Raw genomic sequence first — 16,745 nt, 5'->3', positions numbered from 1 at the left:
CTACGTTTGGCGTTTTATTGCTGACCATTTCAGTTCGGCCCATAAAGATTGATAATTATGTCGGGCTAATATTGTCAGCCGTAAAAATTGATATCATCGGATGGGTGGTGGAAAATATTTTATGGTCAACCTTCAGGCCGATTGTGCAATGCACATAAAACGCTCATAATAACACTGCACGGGTGAAGGGGGAGGGAGAGGGAGAGAAAAGGGCAGGAGCCAAAGAATCCAATGAATATAAACAACAACAATTGAAATAATGGCAGGCAACTGAATCCTATCACAGGACTCATCCTTACAGCTCGGCAAAGACCGCAGCAGAATTGCTTTCCACCTCTATCTCCTGCCGTTCCCTATCTGTGTGTATCCGACTGGCTCTGTGTGGGTGCTTTGTCCTGACGATTTAATCGCAGTAATGGAAATGTCTTTTTTTATTAGAGATTTTCATTTCGTGCATATATAGGAATCCGTTTTCAGAGTATTTGCCGTTTCAATTGTTATATTTATTGTGCCACTGTTCCTGCCGATGATTGCAATCGAAACAAAAACCATCCGCGGATCTGCATTTTCCTTAAATACTCTTACTAAAGTTAGTATTTTTTGTAAAATTTGGAGAGTTTTCTCTAAAAGATTAAAGGTTTAAGATTAAATGAATTTCTCAGATTGAAAAGAAAATTTGTCGAAGGTATTCGACTTTAAAGATTCAACTAGATTATTATTTTTGATAAACAAATATTCATTCGATAAATATATTTTTACAAAAGCCGTTATAGAGTTCCGATATCCTGAAATATAAACATTACTCGTAATATACTTAAATTTTCTTATTTCCGCTACTTATCACTGTTCTGTGTTGTAATATTCCGATTTAAAAATAGACATAGATAGAGGTATTAATTCACCCAGATTAGGGTAACAAAATCTCCACTTAAGCCCGACCTTTTATATTGTTTTGCCTTGATTCTGTGTCCTGTCAGCCAGTTGACATTGTGTACAGGATATGTGTAGATTGTGGACTAGATGCTTTCGTTTAGAATTCCATTTGGGCATCCACATCGACATTCAACTAAATCTCGTTGATAGTATAACTGGTTCAATATTCATTAAATTAAGTGTTTGCCATTCAGTCGATTGTGTCTGGCTTGAAACGTTGAATGATGAATGGCTGATACCCTTGCAGTTAGCCCTGTTTTCGTTGCTTTGAATACTTGGCATTCAAATGTTTTGGCGGAATGCACACACAAGTATGCCAGCCATTTCCTTGACTCGAATGCCTTAACCCATGCTGAGCCATGTGCCCTGTCATGGTCGTTGCATTCCATGGAATCCATGGACCCAACTCGCTTCCTCACCAGCCCACAACAAACAGACCCACTTTGGACTCGGGTTTTGGCTATGGATATGGGTAGTATGGCTGGGGCTTTCTTTTATTCGCGGCCAAACAATTGCGAGGGAATGTAATGTGTACTCGCTGCTGGGAAAGTGAGACAAAACCGGGCAAACGGAAAGTATGCAGCGAATGAGCTTCCCAGCTGGAGACTGGGCTTTCTCTTACACGGAAACCAATTCCTACGTGCAGTGTATTAGAAATATCAAGGGGTCTTACCCGGAGAAAATTGTGGAAAATGTTTAGAATTTGCAAAGTACCCCAGAAAATTCGTATTATTATATTTCATGATGTTAGCCATAGACATAGATATATAAAAGGTATATAATCTTGAAATTATAAAGCCCCTTTCTTCAGTGTATTCTTGAAGGTGGGTGTAATGGATGCAGGAAGCAGGAAGCCACCAGACGGCGTTCCATTTTCTAAGGCTTTCGGCTTTTGGGCGAAAAGAAAGCAAACAACTTTAGCTCCAAACATCACAATATCGGGGTAGTCAGCCGCTCTAGGAGCGGGGACAAAAGCCTCGAGGGCCCCAACCGATTCATGAGTGCCGGAAATGCTTTATGAGTCCGGCAATGTTTCCTCCCCACCATAAAACGCGAGCCAGCCAAATTGAAATCTCACTTTGCGCCGCTAACTTTTCATCTTGTGTTTTTTGGCTGGCCCAGAAATATACGTATATATATGTATTTATGCATAGTCGAATGCATAAGAAGTGGCACCAGTTCCTCCATTCAGCAGGATGCTTGCCAAAAAAGCGACCAGAAAGGGAAACGAGCTGGTGAAAGAAGTTCGCAGCCAAAAAGGCGTCGTTCCCTGAATGCAGGCAACGTCTCTAACTGCTCATAATTTATGCTAACGGCAATTTAAACTTCAGCTGTTATTTATTAAAGCCACGTGAAGTCCTTTCACTCCATCCTCCCAGCTGGTTGGTGGTCGGTCATTGTAAGCCGCGCTTTCAATGCCCCACTAAACCGAACCCATGACGCAGGCACAGTGGGGCAATTCTGGCAGCTACTCAAGAAAAATGTTTCGAGAATTTCTGTAAAAACATACTATTTTAGACGCTTCCCTTAATAAAAATCACATTCTTGTGTATGACAATCTAGACCTAAATGTGTTAATATATTCGTAAAATAAATATTATTGTATACTGGTGTAAACATTATTATTATACTTGCATTTAATCCTATATATGATAAATTATTCCAAGATATATTATTCAATATAATCTTGATTATTGATTAAACTTGTAGAATACATATAATTTGTTTAATACCGCAACCGGATCCCTGTAAAATTCACTTAGTATTCCCTCGACTCTAACTATTTACTTGGCAGCGAACAAGAATCTCATTGGGTTAATTTTTTCATTAAAGTGCCTCCATAATCGGAATCGTAATCGAGTTTGAAAAACTTAACGCCAGTGAACTGCACACACATAAATGTTAGTTTTAGGCCAAATTTTCTGCACTTCCGGTTCACTGTTGTTGGCTGCCAAAAAGTGACCTAAATTTCCAGCCAGGGGATGGCTGGCTGTGTCTGGGTTTGTTGGCCCGGCCCAAAGGGAGGGGCTGCCCTGCCCACCACCGCAGTGCCATCAAATTGTTGCCAGTCCCTGGGATCCAGGGTGCAGTTGAATGTGTCGCATGGCAGCGGAGGATCTGGCTGGCTTCGGGGGACAAATGCAGGGGATTGTCGCCCCTGCAGTCGAGTTAAGTGTTTTATATTTTCGTTTAGCAGCTGAAAGTTGCATCCTTGGCTTGGATCTGGCCTGCATCCTGCATCTACCATCCAGCATCCATCCATCCACTAACTGCTGCCGGCTGCGTTCGTTGTTTTTATGCAAAAGATAAAAGGCACAAGCCCAGCCGCACAAACAAACACACGAGAGCACAGGAACACACACTCGAGGACTCACCCACTCGCTTTCACCTGGCCCATTGCAGTTTAAAGCACTTCGAGCCGAGATTCAAGAGTTTTATTGGTAAATTGGACAGATTGAGGTAAAGTGATATTAATGTCAACGCCAGTTAAGGCGAGGCCGTTGGGGGCGGCAGGATATTCAAATTTATATAATTGCGCAAAAGTTTATACTGCCTGGTTAGTTTTGTGGGCATAAAGCTAATGAATTTTGTCGGGCAATAAAATTCCTGGCCGGTGAATATTTGTGTGCCTCTTGGGAGAGTTCCAACTTTAAATTGATTCATAAATATTTAAAATATTGAACATATGCCATTACTAAGATAAAACGTTTCCCTTTTAAGCGCTTGTTGCAAATATAACAATACAATTTTCAATGCAACGTTTTTTTGTATGATTTAAAGGATCTCTCATCGTGTAAAAAAGTGTAATATTTATCGCTCCCTTGGCAGCAATTCAATTTAAAATGTAATTCAGCATCATTTTCGCTCGCACCTTATTTATACAAACGACTGTGACACAGAAAAAACAATTACGTTTATTCCTCATGCAAAACGTGTTTAGGATGCGCCACATTTTCCACATGCATCTTATTTTCCCCCATCCTCGGCCTTATCCTGCTGCCAACATCATTAGAGGGCACACAAAAAAGGAGCAAGCATGGAGCGAAGTATATATAAAAACTGCGCGGGAAAATGAAATTTAACCTGCTATCAACAAATTGCGCTACTTTGCAGGTTAACTGCAGCGAACAGACGGAGCGACCGCGTCCGGTAGACAACAACATCACGCTAGAAACAACAAGTTTGATATTAGTAATCTAGTGTCCCAACTCTTTGATACCTGTTACTAAAGTTCAAAATAATCAAAAAAATTAAGGGTTTCTCACTGTCTCCGTATGAAGTATACTTTGGAGTGAGAAATCCTTTATATATAATTAAGATTAGGATGGAATAGGGAATCCCTTGCTGATATGAGCAGAGGGCGCGTAATAGTTTCTACATTTCCCGAATAGGAATGCACAACCTTTTAATTTAAGCTTTTACACGTCAAAGTCCTTGCAATCCGAAGACGATTCTGTGAGATGTGAAACAAGATATATATGCACGAATCCAGTATACCCCTGTATTTCAGAAATTTCGCTTATTGCAGGAAAAACAACCTGCAGGAACTTCACCTGATGTGCATGACTTGCAACAAAGCGAGAGTCCCTGGGAAGTGCAGTTGATTGCTGACTCTGGGTTTGGTTTTATATATATGTAGGGGGGCTCTCCATCTGGATCTCTGGGCTCTGGTTCGCGATGAGCAGGGAGAAGCTGTTAAAAGCACTGAGGTTACGACGTGTCGGAATTTTTATGCGTTTTAAAGTATTTCCATGGGCCAGGCAGGGGGGCGAAGTGAGGCCCGTAAAACTGTATTAAGCGTGGAAAACTAAGTTATGCGACAGAGCAGAGAGTTACGTAGAGCAGCGCCATAACAACTTAGCACGTACAGCCAGTAGTAGTCCTTCCCTGGACGTGTGTTAGTGGGTGTATGTGCAAGAGTGCGGCCGAGTGTGTGAGTGGGTGGGCAGGGGGGTCGTAATGATGTGGGTGGCTTGAATGACACGTTGCGGAAGTTGTGGCTTAGTTTGTGGGCGAGTGGGGGGCCAGCCGACAGTTTATGTCTGCGAGCTAAGCTCAAAAATACGCCAACTTGTTTGCTCAAAAGGCATAAAACATAAAAAATACTGCCACGCACACACACTCCCACTCCCGTGGAGTCCTTTATGCTTCCATTACCACGTCATAAAATCCTTCTTTTTGTGTCCAACTAATGATGGATGAACCATAGCCACAGGTAGAGAGCGCAGTAAAGATATCAAGCTGTTTCATGACCCACATACCGCCACTCCTCCTGGATTTATCCCTGATTCGTGGCCTGGGCCCGTAATGACTCCATCCGAGGGGAGTCCGCAGAACATTACATTAATTATTACCCACAGAATACGGGAACGCTCTGTTGCCATATTTTATGCGGGATTTTGTTTAACAAATTGAAAATGCTGTTTTGCCCGCGAATTAGCTCTGTTATCTTTTCACATATGTACGTTTTTAATATGACTAATTGGGAGCTAAATCGAAAAACTATAATGCATTACGAGCGAACATTTTCATGCATTTCATTTTTTTAATAATTGGAATTAGGTTTTTCAGAGATTACGTGAACATGTTATTTGATCTCCGATAATAGCTGATGTAAACCTTTTATAAAAATAGTGTTGAATTAAAATTACTTAGCATCGACCTTATTCAGTACTAGTAGTCACTCGAGTTAAATTAAAATAAACAATTCTTTTAGCCACAAATTATCTACATAAAAGCCAAAATGATTTTTTTTGGTCTCGAATTCTTATTGATCGATTTGATCTGAGCTATAAAACAATTCTAATATTTTTAGTAACCTGTGAAAATCAGTGAAATGTTAAAAACTGTCAATTAATTTTGAAAGCTGCCAACTTATTAGTCACGTCAAAATTATTTGCTGAGAGCGCTTCTCAAATAGATAGCGTTTGAAATGTCAAAAGCCATTTCATCACAATTATACTGTATTTCTTCAGCGAGATAATATTAGTTTTGATTCCGAGTCCGCCAGTAAATTTCAATTAGAAAGAGGAAAAAAAACTACAATGCTTGTTATTCTATTATGTTTCATAAAATTCCTTTTATTGCTGGTGAGTTAGCAAACTGGAAATGTCAAACCGATAAATGCAACTGAAACGGCCGCAAAAAGCATTTTCCACCAGTCAACGCCGCTTACATTTGCGGTCATTTCTGGCAGTTTTCATTTCAAAGCAAATAATAATATAAAAGCGAATTTCCCTGCCCCTCGTCCACAGACCTCGGTGCATAATTGATAGATGGAAAAATGGAAAATTGGAAAATAGAACAACGGAACAACAGAACAACGGAAGGCGGGCGGTCCGAAAAGTGTGTTTTTGATAGACACTCCGACACGATACCACAGACTATTAGGGTTTATTAAGCGACATCTAATGCCTGTCAGTTTTTTCCGGCACATGCATATAGCACATGAAGCACAGGATGCATGCATCAAATGACGTTCGTGTGTTGGGCCTGCGGTTTTTTCATTTTAACGCAAATATTTATTTATGCATTAAAACAAGTGCGTCGCAGTCAAAATCAGGGCAACTGGCTAAATATTATTGCAGCTCGCAGACCAAATATCGGTCGTCATGTTTATTTGAAGCATAATTAAAAATGGCACAGCTCGCATATCAAATATTTACTGACAGGTCGGCGAGAGGGGGAAATAAAATGTAAACGAGAAAGATTTCCGACTTTCATTAAATGCAATCACGATATTGGCTTTGGTTTTGCATTTTGATATGACTTTGGCTGCCGAAGCGAATTTAATTTTATCTGCGAAGCATCTAATGCAGTTCAAGGCCTCGAAGCCGCACTAAATCCGCATAAGCTGTGGGCAAAGAAGGCGCCTCACTAAGCCCGGAGTCATCTACGGCAAATATTTACCTGCATACAGGATGAATCTCTGCTGGCACCTGGCCTCATCCAATTTCTCGGACTGCGCCTCAAAGAATGCTGCATCAACCAGGCCAATAACAAATTTGCCAAAGGCACTTTTTTTTTGGCTCCTCGTCTGAGAGAAAATTTCTTTTGCCCTATTGAGATTGGGTGGGTTGGGGGTCGGATTCGAACTCCAGCTCCTTTCCGCCCCATGGGCGTGGCCAAATTGGATTTGCCACGTTACATGACGTCGACACTCACAAAGTACACAAACAGTCGGTGGAGATGGGGAATGGGGGTTGTATGGCTCAGGGATAAGACCGAAAAGGACGCCCAGGATATGCAAATCTCAAGGTTGAGCCTGCAATTTGGTTTCAATTTGAGGGCATCGTAAAATTGCAATTTATGAAATATCGTAAAGTCGTCGGCCTCGTCGATTCCCAGACCAATTAACAGTCCACACAAAGCGACTGCCATAATTGCTGCCTTCCGGCCTTTGAAAACTCATTTCCTGTCGCAGGCTCAGGCATCCTTTTTGGGCCAAGGACCCTGGTCACCCCGTCCCACTTACGTTTCTGCGGGAGGCTACTTCTTGAGCACTCCAATTTGCCCTTTGTCAATATGTCCCTCTGTGTGTCTGTGTGTTTTTCTAGTATTAATTAACCCTAATTAAGTTCACATCGCCCAGGAAAACTACAGGATGAGCAGGGGGGGTGGCAATGGCTGGCGGGCCTGGAAACATTTCGAGTGAAATAATTAAACAACTGCCGCAGCAGCATGTCACAAGTTATTTTTACCCGTAGCCCAGGGCTGCAGGCTACGTTCTGAGACTTTCAACGAGAGTCCTCTGTGCCTGCACAAATGTGCTGTAAAATGTTTAATTAAAGTATGCAAAGATGTGCATAAATAAATAACTTCCGGTAAGGAATCGTTTTTAATAAGGCTTTGGCGATTCGAATGAAATGATATTGCCTTAAGGATTTAATTATATTTGCTCTGAAACGAATCGAAATATAATAATTTTTCTGAGTAATATCTTATTACTTTATTCATATATTATATTTATGGTTTCATATCTACTCTGAAACATCAATCTTCACATTTAATTTGCCTTTTATTGATCTATTTATTTAAGTTCTAAGTATTTAATGATTATTCAAATAAAAAATGTTATATGATTTCCACTAAATGTAATTAAAATATTAAAAGGACGTAAGCAAATTTCTTAAACTGATGTAAAGGTAACCAAAAATGTTAAGTCCAGAGACTGTCTGATAATATTTCCTTTCAAGTTGAATATTAAAGGTACCAAAAACATAATAAAACCTACAGGATAATTTTGTCTGCCCTGTAAGTTTGCGAACAGATTGCGTTGCCATGTAGTTGACTCATCTTGTCTTGTAATGTAATTTCTTTTGTGAGCCTGCTCATGTCACATAAGTTGAAACTGATTTTAATTAATTTTTGGAAGAGGCCAAAAAGTTTACACAGCTCTAACTGGCATAAGTTTGGGATGACCAACTTTTGCCTGGGCCCGCTGTCTAATCTGTGTCTTCATTAACATGGCCCCGGGAACAGATGGTTTAAGTTCCCCCATGTCCCCACATCCTCGCACACCCATATACCCATTCCTGGAGGGACCGAAAACTTTGGTATGCTGTTGACTTTCCGTGTATTTGATTGCCTTAGCTGGTAATGGCAGGTGGGCTCCGGCGGTCCTCCAACGAGCTCGACGAACTTGTGGTGACATTTGCGATTGGCTCCCGCCCCTGAATCCAATCTCGCTTCCGTGGATCACTTGCACTTTGACCCGCCGCAGGGGGAGCAGCAGGGGCCGCAGCACGGACTGCAGCACGGAGTGCAGCAGGGGGTGCAGCAGGGCGTGCAGCAAGGGGTGCAGCACGGCGTGCAGCAGGGGGTGCAGCAGCAGGGCGTACAGCACTTGCAGCAGGGCGTGCAGCAGGGCGCGCAGCAGGGCGCGCAGCAGGGGGTGCAGCAAGGAGTGCAGCAAGGGCTGCAGCAGGGTCCGCAGCAGGGGCTGCAACAGGGGCTGCAGCAGGGACTGCAGCAGGACCCGCAGCAATCATTGCAGCACGGTGGGCAACAGGGGCTGCAGCAGGGGCCGCAGCAAGGTCCGCAGCAGGATCCACAGCAGGGGCTGCACATCTTCGATTCGTGCTGCTAATGGGAAAGTCAGTTAGCTAGGATTTAGCCAATTTCGCGTCAGAAGTCCACTCACCTTGAACCCGTCAGAGATCTCTAGCCCGGGGTTGAAATTTGTTTTGTGTGAGCCGTGTGACTATTTCCCTAAAAAATGAGTTTCTCCTGACATTTCTATTTGAGGTTTAATGCAAAATGTTGGGGCTTTTCGAAATAACAAAGATCAGTTAAAGAGCGTGGAAGATATTCGTGGTATAGGACCTTCTTGAAATTGTCCCATCATAGAGTAATAAAAAAGAATTTATAATTAATTAAGACTCAACAGCTGTTCCTTGTTTTTAATATGTAACCAAATATTTTAGGTCCAAACAAAAAATGTTTGAGCATTGAAAATATTTTCCCTTATTTATTCTAAAGGATTGGTGCTTGTATTATATTTTAAAAATGATGTATAGAATTTTGTGAATGTGTTTCTATCCAATGAAAACTAGCATATTATGTTTTTCGCGCCTTTATTGAACTTACCAAATGTATATATTTGGTAAGGTTTCTTTAATAAATAAGATAAACAGCTTTATAAATGTCGTCAAAGCACTCACATTATATGTAATAAGTTTGTATGATATTCCATAGGTTTTCCATTAGGTTGTTTGTTAAAAAATAAGACTTCACCCTTAACTTTCTTGGCTTCACATTTCTTTTTCATTTGAGAAATTCAACTTGAAATTGATAGATTCCTTAAAGAGTTTAATAAACCAATACAGGACTTCCACAACAAAGAGTCGACTTTAATCGCGTCTTTGTTTTCATTTTTATTTCCAATTTCCTTGATTGGGATCCAAACCCCCGTCTTCGCCACACACGTTAATCAACAGCATCGTGTGGAAATGCAAACTAAGCAAATTTCTGGCATCTGTTTTATTTGGTGAAAGTTGAGCTAAACATTTGGGCGGCAACTGGGTGGCGGTAGCCTTGAGGGTCCTGCTTTGACAAATCACCACCCCCGAAAGAGCCCCGCCACATCCACATCCGCATCCCCATCCCCATCCCCACTCACATCCACATCCGAGGAACCTCTCCGGCTGTCGTCACTGACAATTGAACGGCTTTGATCTTTTCAGCGCGCTTCTCTCCAATTTTTGCGTGTCGATTGCGCTGATTGTGTGTGTGAGAGTGTTGGGTGTAGGTGTGGGTGTGGGTGTGGGTGTGGCTGCCAGCGGGCATGTCCTTCTGGCCCGGTCCTACAACTTGGCCGGGAGTGTCGGGCCGTCAGTCGGGCGCTGTATTTGTCAGAGGACGACAACGAGCCTGGCAGTGGCATTGAATGCATGAAACCTTTTGTCAATTACGCCTCCACCCCCAACTCTCAATTTTCCCCAGCTCCCTGAATGTTTTCCTTTTTTCCTGCTGTTGCCGTGGCTCTGCCCCTTGTCAGAGGGCCAAGGGGGCGGCAGTGCCATCCTGAAAGGCAAAAAATAGGCATAGATGAAATGATTGCTGATTTCAGCTATGCATACGCCAGGACCTCACTGCCACTGTCAGTGGCACCTTTTTGGCCATCAAGAGCTCGCACCAATTAAACTGACGTGCAAGTTGTCAAACTCGAAATCATTTTACGCTACATTCGTCCTTTTAATTGGAGCAGAAATTCGTCCATGGTTATGTCGGATCCGGTACCTTTTTGTTCGATTTACGTAAGCACATATCCTTGTCATTCCATTTGCCATGGCTTCTATTTTGGCTATCTTTCCATTGTGACTATTCAACTTGTGAGGCTTTTTTACTTTCAATTTTCAACTGATTGGCTAACAAGTTTATTCCGCTGTCCTACTTATAAAAAGATTATATTATATTGGGATCAATCTGAGTTCTCATGTTGTATATTAACATAGTCGTTTCAGAGTTTTTCTGAAATAAATAACTTATTATAAAGGGTACTTTTGAACAGTTTTCTTTAATATTGAAACAAAAAATCCGCCCCGTTGAGATATAAGAAAAAATAACATTAAAATTACCTTCACAGAACCAATTCGAATTCAAGCAGAATAAAAAGTTTTTAGATATGAATTAGATTTTCTGTAAAGGTTTTAAAGACATTTTAAATCCCACTTTTAGTTTGAAAAGCCGCGCATCTATCACATTTATCCACCGATTTGTAAGAAATTCAAATTCAATTCAAACCTGCAATAGACCGAGAAGAATATCAAACTGTCAGCGACAGGCGCAATTATGTCAAAGTCAAAACTCGAAAGCCGTGTTCTTGCTGCCAAACTCCACCAAAAATTAATATAATACCGAAAATGCTGTTCGGTCGTGGGGCAGAAATAAGGGCCCAGACGGATAAAATCAATTGCTTTGGTTTCGGGAGGGGGAATTCGAGGGTCTGTTCGTTTTAGCCCAAATTGCCAGTTAATTGGCAATTCAGCAAATAGCATGCGTTTTAGCGGACCTTCCGCAATCTGCCAACTCATCGACATTGCTGCGTCCCTTGGTCGTTGGACAATATTTGCTCCCAGGGGGGGGCGGGGAGCCAGGGTCGTCTGATGGCCCCACCAAACAACAATCAATTTTAATGAACGGCATTCATTAAAAAACTTTGCAGCGGTGCGAAAATCATGATGGCGTCGCTGTCGCCCGAAAGCCACTTAAACGCCAATGATTCATTTGAAACCGAAAAACTGGCATTTGGCAAACAGACAAGTTCGTGTGTGTATCTGGGGCTCGGATGTGAAAGGAAGCCGCAGGATGGCCCATCAGCTGCAGAGGTGGTCACCACCCACTTGGCCAGCCAGTGTGGTCGGACCTCCTACTTCGCCTGCCCCTGACTTGGCGGTTTTGTGTGGATCTGGCTTAAACGCCCTACACTCATTTGCCACGTTGCCCGTTTAATGTTGTTAAGTTGTCGCTGCTGCTGCTTTTGTGGGACATGTGAATGCGGTTGGGGGAAATAATTTAGTGAGTGAAATCGAGGAAAAATCTTAGATACACAAGGATTCTGGCAATGGGCTATTAAATATGAATAAATTGCACTGCCTATCCCCTTTTTACCGAGTTCAACAAAGCGGTGTTGGGATCGATCAAGAATATATTCGAATTTAAAGCATTTTCATTTAAAGTAAGCCCTTTAAATAAATAACGAAGTAAACCCTTTTATCAAACGAATTACATTTTAATTTAACAAAAATATTTGTCTTAAGTTGATTTCTTTTGTTGTATCATCTCTGATACTAACCAGATTTAAATACATACGTACGAGCTATGGTTTGTTTTCAACCACTCATTTTGAATAAACCCCTGAAACACTTAAATGCAAACAATGTATTTCACCGTCGAATTAAATTATATTTCCCTGCTCCCATGTTTACACAAGTGTATGCAAATTAAAGCTGGCTGTTCGCCTGCAGCCTTAATGCCCAATCAACTAACACAGCCCCCTTTATCTCCCCTCCCGAACTCAAATACCCGCATCAGTAGCGCCATGTACGTGACATGTGCTTTGGTGAAATCGAAGCCCAAAATTGTCATTTCGATTAACAAGAAATCCACTTTTCTCTTACTTTTTCTCCCGTTTCTCTGGGCTGCCCCAAATCAATTTCAGCATCGCACACACAGACCTCGGCGGAGGCGGCAGGCGGGAAAGGATCGGGCTCCGGAGCAGGAGCAGGAGCAGGGGGAGGAGCAGGCACTGGGACAGCCTCGTCATCGGCAGCCTCCACCGCCATCAGCTCCGACGAGAGCGGTGACCCATCATCGGCGACCGCATTCTCCAGCCTGGCCCAAGTGTCCTCGCTTCTGCCGGAGGCATCCGCCCTGTCGGCGACATCGGGACTCAAGGAGCCCTATCTGGACGGCTACGCCACCTCCAATGTGACCACTCAGATTGGGACACACGCGTATCTGCCCTGTCGGGTAAGTGCCATCTCCATCTCAAACCCCAAGCCCACAGCTCATCTCGATTTCACGAGCCAAACGAGCTAAACTAGCGGAAAAATAAATTCATAATTCCTGCTTTATTTCCGTTTTTATTGCGCGTACAGCTTAACTTATGTATCTAACCCAAACTTGACCAAGTAAACTGTTCTTCCGCGTTATAGTTTTCTGCTTCGTCGAGCATTAGAAATATCGCAGAATTATTATTTTTAGTACCAAAACTTGATAAAATAAAATGAAATATTAAAAATAAATTTAAAGAAGTTAACGAAAGAAGAATCTTTAAGGCTGTTCAGAAAATAATTTCGTTCTATAAATAAAAAAAATATTTTACTTATGCAGATGTGTTTGTAACATACAAAAGATAAAAATACATTATTTAGAAACTAGGATTTTCAAATTTGGAAAACCAATTATAACCCAATCAGAACTAATCTCTTTCTTCTTCTTGAGATACATTTTCTTAAAAAATTATTCAACAGATCTGAGCAGACAAAGAATTTTATAGGATAGAATGTTTCAGAAACCACCGATAGTTTATTTTCCTGTTCGCACACACTTTGTTCGAGTCAAGGAATTCCACCTGTACGTTCGTAACCAAAGTTGCGTGCTGTTTAGTGGAGGTGCGTGAGAGTTGCTATTTGTAATTATTACTTTTATTGTTGTTGTGGCTGCCCTCGTCCCCATCTGCGTGACCTGGCCGGGGTCCTAATAGAAAACACATTAAATTTTATTGCGCAAATATTTGTGGGATGTCCGGGACGAGGACGCCGAGGTGTGACCGCAGCCTGTGTATTTAACGCAAGGCTCAAAAACAAATGCCCAACAAACGTGGCCAAGACTCTCTGGGGCGATTTCTCACACGCTTTTCCATTGTTTGCGCAGGTGTTTAAAGGCCAACGGGAAGATCTGGGGGAAACGCCAGGGTCAGGGGAGCGGGTAGAGCGCCCGGGGCACGCAGCCAGGCAAACTGTTTGCTTACAAGTTGTAAATATTTTATTTAGCATAAACGAAAACTGAAAATTAAATTCCAACAAATTAGTTTTATGGCATCGCAATCGGTGGCAAGTGTTTGCTGTCCAGGTCTGCCACGTTACGTGACTCTTTTGCCAATGGGAAAGGCAAGCTAATTATTTAATATTTATTTAATTTAGGCCTTCATTCGGGGATTAAAGTATTTACCAGTCCCTTAGCCATTGGTTCGATGATTGGGGCCAAAATAAACAGAAAATATTTGGGTTACCAGCTTTACTAACATTATTGTTATCAGTAGCTCGATGTGTAATAGCCCTCGGATTTAGCTTGAGGTTAAGGCTTAAAGGCTTTATTTTCCTAAACACAAACACAAGGATTAAATTCAAGGAAAAATAATACCGTCTTACAGGATTTCCAACAAATTTAAAGACAAATTTATTCCGACAGCCCAACAATTCAAGAGCTCAAATTTCCTGGCAAAGAACAAAGCATTGGAAAACTCGCATTAATCGTGGCTGAAATATTTAATACATGATGAGGTGGCCGTGCGGCGTGTGTTCTGTAATTTTCCAGCCGAGCAATGTTAATTTCTTGTTGTCATGGTCAATTAAGTGCTCCTCCGCAGAGTTCGCCAGCGACAGCCTAGACAGCCACCCGACTTTCGACCCCCGTCCTCAAACACGCAGTCCCCATCACCTCCATACCAGCCATCATTGCCCGATCCAGGAATGAAAAGTATAAGGCTCGCATCTCAATTTTCGTCAATTACTCGTCGTTGGCTTTACACTTTATGCCCGTCCAGGATGACACGCCCAGTTTGCTCGATGCTCCTTTGGCCGTTCTCCATTCTCCGTGGCCCATTCTCCGGGAGCCTTTCATTCCATTCTCTGTTCAAATGCTGCATTAAGTGCCACAGTTGAGTGAGTCCTCTTAGCCAGGAGGGACGTCGGAGCGGTAAGGATACTGGGACGGGACAAGGACATGAACAGGAGTCGTGGGCGGACAGAGGTGGCTCTTCGGTCCGCTTCTTTTCAAATTGGCCTCACTTGTCCGGGCATTCGATGACATCAGGTGGAGTAGTACATCCTTTTGGGACCAATGGCTTATTTGAAATATTTCAAGCAGCAGCTTATTTGTAATTGTCGAAGCTTAACTTCTGTGCCGGCCAAAGAATGCGCCCTTCGAATAAGTGGAGGCGGAGGTGTACTGACTCTCGATGTCGTTGCAATCAAAAGTAATCTCGGAACTGGAATTTTCCACAAAACTAAATTAGTAATCCGCCTGCGACCAGGCCGAGGCCCAATTAAATGCGACACATGCAACGAGCTCCTAATGAGACCATTACATCGGAATTACAGGGCGGTGACAGCGGCTAAACATTTAATGGATCCCCGGCAGGAGTCCGAGGCCTTCTACCTATGCAGAGCTACCTACCACCAAACCCTAATCTCAAACCAACCCAGAACCCAGAACCAAAGTGTTGAATGGACAAAATCGTTTCAGTGCAAACAGAGATCCTACTGTGTGTGCGCCTATAAATGCATTTTAGATTTACTAACTACGACACATTTCGATAATATCTGAAACATGCGGATGCCTCTGCTCCTGAGCCTCCCTGTTTGTCTATCTGCCGGCCGGGTTTCATGTTCATTTCGGTATTTAATTACATTTCAATGTAGTTTCTGTGGGCAGCCACTAGACCCACGTACCACTTCCTGACCCCATCTGCATTTGGTTGCAGTAATTTAATCTCGTGTGTGTGGCGGCACTTTGACGTTTCTCTTGTTTCTTCTTCTTGTTCTCCACTTGTTGAGCAATTCCCATGTAGACCGTCTAATCACCAGAGGTTGTCCTTATAGTTAATGGAGCGGAGGGTCCCTATACTGTAGTTTGGGGTTAATCTTGTCTTAGTACCTCCTTCGAAGCTACTCCCTCAGCTGATGGAAATCAGTATTTGCAAAGCCCATTTACAGAATAAGAAATTTAATTTTAAGTTATCCTAATTGCTTTCAATTAGGCATTGAATAGTAATATGGGTATACAATAACACAATATACGACAATTGTGGTATATTAATCTGTGAGAGTTGGTAACAAATTGCACGTTATAATCCCTTTTTATTCTCATCTGCTTTAATAAGAAAAATTAAACAAGAGCAGTCATAGAAATGATGTGATATAAAGATCAGAAATATTAAAAAGTTGTAAGATCTATTCCCTTTTTTAATTATACTTTGAATATTTTTGTAAATTCTCCCTCTCAAAGCCTTTCTTTGTTTTGTTCCCACAGGTCAAGCAGCTGGGCAACAAATCTGTGTCCTGGATTCGCCTGCGAGATGGACACATCTTGACCGTTGACAGGTAATTAACAAACTCATTTCCAGGCATTTGAATTCGAGGCTGTGCCAGTATCTGCTGACAATTACAAATCAATTTTCAGCCTCCTCATTCAGCGTCGTTAATATCGTTGGATATTCTCGACTGCCTTGGGGACAGCGAGCTGTTATTTTGCGTAATTGACAGCGCAAGTGCTATAAACGTAATAATTCACAGACGAGCATAAATATTTGCGTAATTACGGAGACACAGGCTCGATTTCAACTGCTATTCTTGCTTTCGTACAAACGCACGAATATACATAAGTATTTCGTTTTGTTAGTGATTTACTGATTGCCCTGTCTCAGACATTACGGGCATATGCATGAAAATAATGAATGGCCGTCAGCAGTAATGATATTTGCCAATTAAAATATTATGAGTTGCGAAAATGGCTTCACAAGTCCGAAATGGATGACATCAAATTTAAGCGTGGACCATTAATAGACCTACGATAGAAGGTTTTAG

General features: G+C 42.1%; 1 protein-coding gene and 1 long non-coding RNA gene across 3 annotated transcripts in view; one reads left to right on the top strand and one right to left on the bottom strand.

Moving 5' to 3' along the window:
- Positions 1 to 16,745, top strand: part of LOC119560084 (hemicentin-2) — a 78,260-nt gene that overhangs the window by 39,221 nt on the left and 22,294 nt on the right. Inside the window, exons 3-4 of the mRNA XM_037873401.1 lie at positions 12,596 to 12,906; positions 16,192 to 16,262. Of these exons, the coding sequence (XP_037729329.1) occupies positions 12,596 to 12,906; positions 16,192 to 16,262 (382 nt within the window). The remainder of the gene's footprint in view (positions 1 to 12,595; positions 12,907 to 16,191; positions 16,263 to 16,745) is intronic.
- LOC119560086 lies at positions 8,493 to 9,192 on the bottom strand. Of its 2 annotated transcripts, none has more exons than XR_005220998.1 (2): positions 9,077 to 9,192; positions 8,493 to 9,018 (listed from the first exon to the last, which is right to left on the bottom strand). It is a non-coding gene; the product is annotated as an uncharacterized LOC119560086 (long non-coding RNA). The 2 variants fall into 2 exon arrangements; XR_005220999.1 differs by having other exon boundaries at positions 8,493 to 9,015; positions 9,077 to 9,179.

The sequence above is a fragment of the Drosophila subpulchrella genome, unplaced genomic scaffold (genome assembly GCF_014743375.2).
Source record: "Drosophila subpulchrella strain 33 F10 #4 breed RU33 unplaced genomic scaffold, RU_Dsub_v1.1 Primary Assembly Seq354, whole genome shotgun sequence".
Lineage (NCBI taxonomy): Eukaryota > Metazoa > Arthropoda > Insecta > Diptera > Drosophilidae > Drosophila > Drosophila subpulchrella.
Note: the sequence above shows the minus strand (reverse complement) of the source record. Positions and strands in the feature narration are given on the sequence as shown.